General features: G+C 36.8%; 1 protein-coding gene across 1 annotated transcript in view; it reads left to right on the top strand.

Moving 5' to 3' along the window:
- The window catches only part of LOC106473593 (NADPH oxidase 5-like), a 19,289-nt gene that overhangs the window by 9,964 nt on the left and 5,586 nt on the right, over window positions 1-3,739 (top strand). Inside the window, exon 6 of the mRNA XM_013934276.2 lies at window positions 1,925-2,673. Coding sequence (XP_013789730.1) covers window positions 1,925-2,673 — 749 coding nt within the window. The remainder of the gene's footprint in view (window positions 1-1,924; window positions 2,674-3,739) is intronic.

The following is a 3,739-nucleotide window of genomic DNA, read 5'->3' as shown; positions in this document are numbered from 1 at the left end:
CTTTGTTCGACTTTATGCTCACCAGCATGATGGCGCTGATGTCACGAAATAGAGGTTAAATCGACAGAAAAGAACTTGTATTAACGAGTTCTTTTTTTATATTACTCAAACCCATGAACCTCCTTAATGTCACACGCACACACTTCTATCGGCTGACAATAATTCCAATGGAAGATGACGTAGCAAAAAAAACTATTCACAGAGGCGTTATGTTAGTGAACCGGTATACTCATCTTGGAACCAGAACAGACCTGTAGCTTTCTCCACAGTTGTCTGTTCATCCCATCAATAAATAATTCTATCGAATAATAATTTTCAGTGGCGTAAAAAGACCTTGTTAATATGACGTGTCTGTGGTAATTTCAATAGATAAAAAGTATAGCGTTTTTCCTGATAAATTGTCATTACAGAAAGACAACTTGATCCATAATGTCGTTTACAAAAGATTAGTTTTGACAATAAGTTAAGGCCTTGCACTCTAGTTGTTCCTTGGTGAAAACTTAACGTCAGAGAATGACCCGTCAACAGTTACGACAATAACTTAGATGAAGGCCTTGAACTCTGGTTGATCCTTATGGAAAACGTGACGTCAGAGAATGAACCACCAACCCCGGCTAAGGTCACCTTCACATTGTCAGGGATTGAAACTTTTGGTCAGTCGTACTTCTCGTGACCTATGTTATTGCAAAGCTTCCTAAATAGTTCGGACTTGTATCAGTAAACAATGTTTTTAAAGTAACAGTAATCAGAAACGAATGTATTTTATGAGAAAGAAATGCTGTTTACATTCAGTGTGAAACGAATGTATTTTATGAGAAAGAAATGCGGTTTACATTCAGTGTGAAAAAACTGCAAGTAAAGTTTAGGTAAAGCTTAATTTCACACTGAATGTAAACAGCATTTCTTTCTCATAAAATACATTCGTTTCACACTGAAAGTAAACCGCATTTCTTTCTCATAAAATACATTCGGTTTCAAGAGAATTTTGACGCAGAACTTTTGTTGTTTCAATTTCTTCCAAAACATTTAAGCATTACACAAAAGCTTTGTCTCCAATTGTTTTAAATCACTTAGAACTTCTTAAAACTATTTATCAGCCGTTGTTTCCACCTATTCCGAACCACCCAGAACCTCTTCAAACTGTTTCTCTACCTTTGGTGTTTCCAGCTGTTCCGAACCTCTTTAAACTGTTTCTCAGCCTTTGTTCTTTCCATCTGTGTTGCATATCGTGTTTGTGCGTTCATACAAATGGCAGAAACTCAGACCTACGGGTGGCTGTTTGTATAATCGTATTTATACCTCATTGAAAAAGAAACTTAAAGAAGTTGAACATTTTCTAATTTTTTTATTTTTTTTCTGGGAAGTACTGCACGGGAAAAGTGTTCGGATTGTGCTCTTTAGTCATACGCAACTCTTTGCATCAAAATGATTCAATGTACGGAGCTCAGTTTTCATAAATTCTACTGATATAAACGTAATGTTTTTATATATATTAAAGTGGTACCGTTAAGTGAAAAATAAGGTTTAAGAACTCCAGTTTCACAGTGTTACATTTAAAAATCACACCAATAAAGATGTAATCAAACCCTCACGTACAGTCCTAGTGAAAGTCGTGTTCTTGTTGTGATGGGAGTGCTTTTATTTAAAATTGTTATATTATAAAGAAATAGTTTTTGCACATACCACAGTAATTTTTCTAATTGTCTGAATCTTGAATATTCAAAGTATGAATTTTTATGGAATTTGGTTTGTGGTGAAATTCAATAGATGGCGCAGGTGTTTTGGTTATAAACATAGATACTGACATACACGCTACGTCCTTTATAGTAACATTCTCTGTGTTACAGGTCTCGCAGCTTTAGGGGTCTGGAACACTTTACAACAAAACTCTTGAAATTAATCGAGATTTTTCTCTGTTTTCTAGATACACTCTCGTTACACGTCAGAGCAGTGGGAGAGTGGACAAATCAGCTGTGGACTTATTTCGACAAACAAAATAAGTTTTCTGAAGATGCTAGTTACTATGTCCCCAATAAACAATATTTTCCGGACATAGAAGAAAAGTGCGCTTTTCTAACACGATCACCACCAACATATGACGTCACTTCGGATCGACAAGATGGTCAACAGAAAGATTACATTGACCCTGGTACATCTGTAAACAGTGATGTGAGTCGAGAAAAGGAAACGCACGAAGAGAATAGCCCCAGAAATACGAATAAAGGTAGCAACAAGGATGACATGTTGCAAGACCAGATACAGGAAGGGGCAAATCCCTTAAACGAAGATCGTAACAACAACATGTTGCAAGACCAGATACAGGAAGGGGCAAATCCCTTAAACGAAGATGGTAACAACGATAAATGTTTACAAAAATCAGGCCAACAATGTGTAACTCCAAAGAATCGATATGAAGAAGAAATAAAACTGGAAATAGAAAGATCATCTTCATCTGACTCGACCAGGAGGAGAGCTAGAATTCCCCACCCGAAGAAGAGACTACTTGATGCCACCCTTAAGGAGGGTGGGTTTAGAAAAACCTTGCCAACAGTCGTATTTCCTATAGCCTGGGAAAGTGGTGAGGAGGAGGAGAAACTTGGAGAATTCCCAACATTTTCATGGAATAAAACACTTGACACAAAACACGTCATTGAAGCGAAGAAACCGTTAAAGGTACTCAATTTTCATGTTCAAAAATTCTGGTTCTCTTCATCCTCTGTGTTTCTGTAGGAAACCAGCTCTTTATATCAACACTTAATGAAAGATCAATCTAGTTTTAGATGTTGATAATTTTAAATGTTGAATAACCAGTGTAAAAGATCCAGTTTCTTTTATAAAAACAGAACGAAGGAAGGATGGGTCTTTAATTTCGGCTGTTTAATAGCAAGAGTGAAATAACAATCTATTGTCTTTTGTTTAGATATGACATTGTCTGGTTTGATCTGAAGGAATTGTGAATATATATGTATATATTAGGTGAGCCTTAGCAGCGACCAGATATTAGGTCAAGAAATTATTGTCGCGTTTTAGAACACTCATTAACCACCTCCCCAAAAAACCTACATTACGTATAATAGTTAAACGAACCACCTAAACGTCGCGTTAGTGTAGCCTATATAATGTATAAACTTTAGTATACTCTAATCCATTATAGTGATACAACGAGACACATTCGGCATGTAATGCTGTTTGAATACAAGAAGGGAAACAACGCCTCTGTAGCCACAAATAATATGAAAGAAGTTTATGGAAATGTTTTGAACGTTGGTAAGTGTCGTCGATGGTTCAGCAAATTTAGTTCAGGTGACTTTAGCCTTAAAAACATGGGCCGACATGTTGTAATTGATATTGATGCTCTGAAGGTGCTTGTTGAGTCTAACCCAAGGCAACACACACTCGTGAAATGGCGCTGAAATTGCATGGCTATCATGAAACAATATGTAAACATCAAAGGAATATGGAAAAACTCCATAAAGAAGGTGTTTGGGTGCCTTACGAATTCTCCAATGATCATAGTTTTCAACGTGTGAACGTTGCTTCGACTCTTTTGGCGCGTAATGCGCGTGAACAGAATTGTCACGGGGATGAAAAATGGATTCTATATGCGAATATTAAACGCCAAGAATAATGGTCCAGTTCTAGACAAAAACCACTTCCGACCCCAAAACCTGGACTCCATCCGCAGAAAGTGATGCTTTGATTTGGTAGGACATCAAAGGAGTAATTCATTTCGAACTCA

This window comes from Limulus polyphemus, unplaced genomic scaffold (assembly GCF_000517525.1).
Source record: "Limulus polyphemus unplaced genomic scaffold, Limulus_polyphemus-2.1.2 Scaffold6304, whole genome shotgun sequence".
NCBI lineage: Eukaryota > Metazoa > Arthropoda > Merostomata > Xiphosura > Limulidae > Limulus > Limulus polyphemus.
The sequence above is the reverse complement of the archived record's forward strand: the minus strand, read 5'-3'. Positions and strand labels throughout refer to the sequence as shown.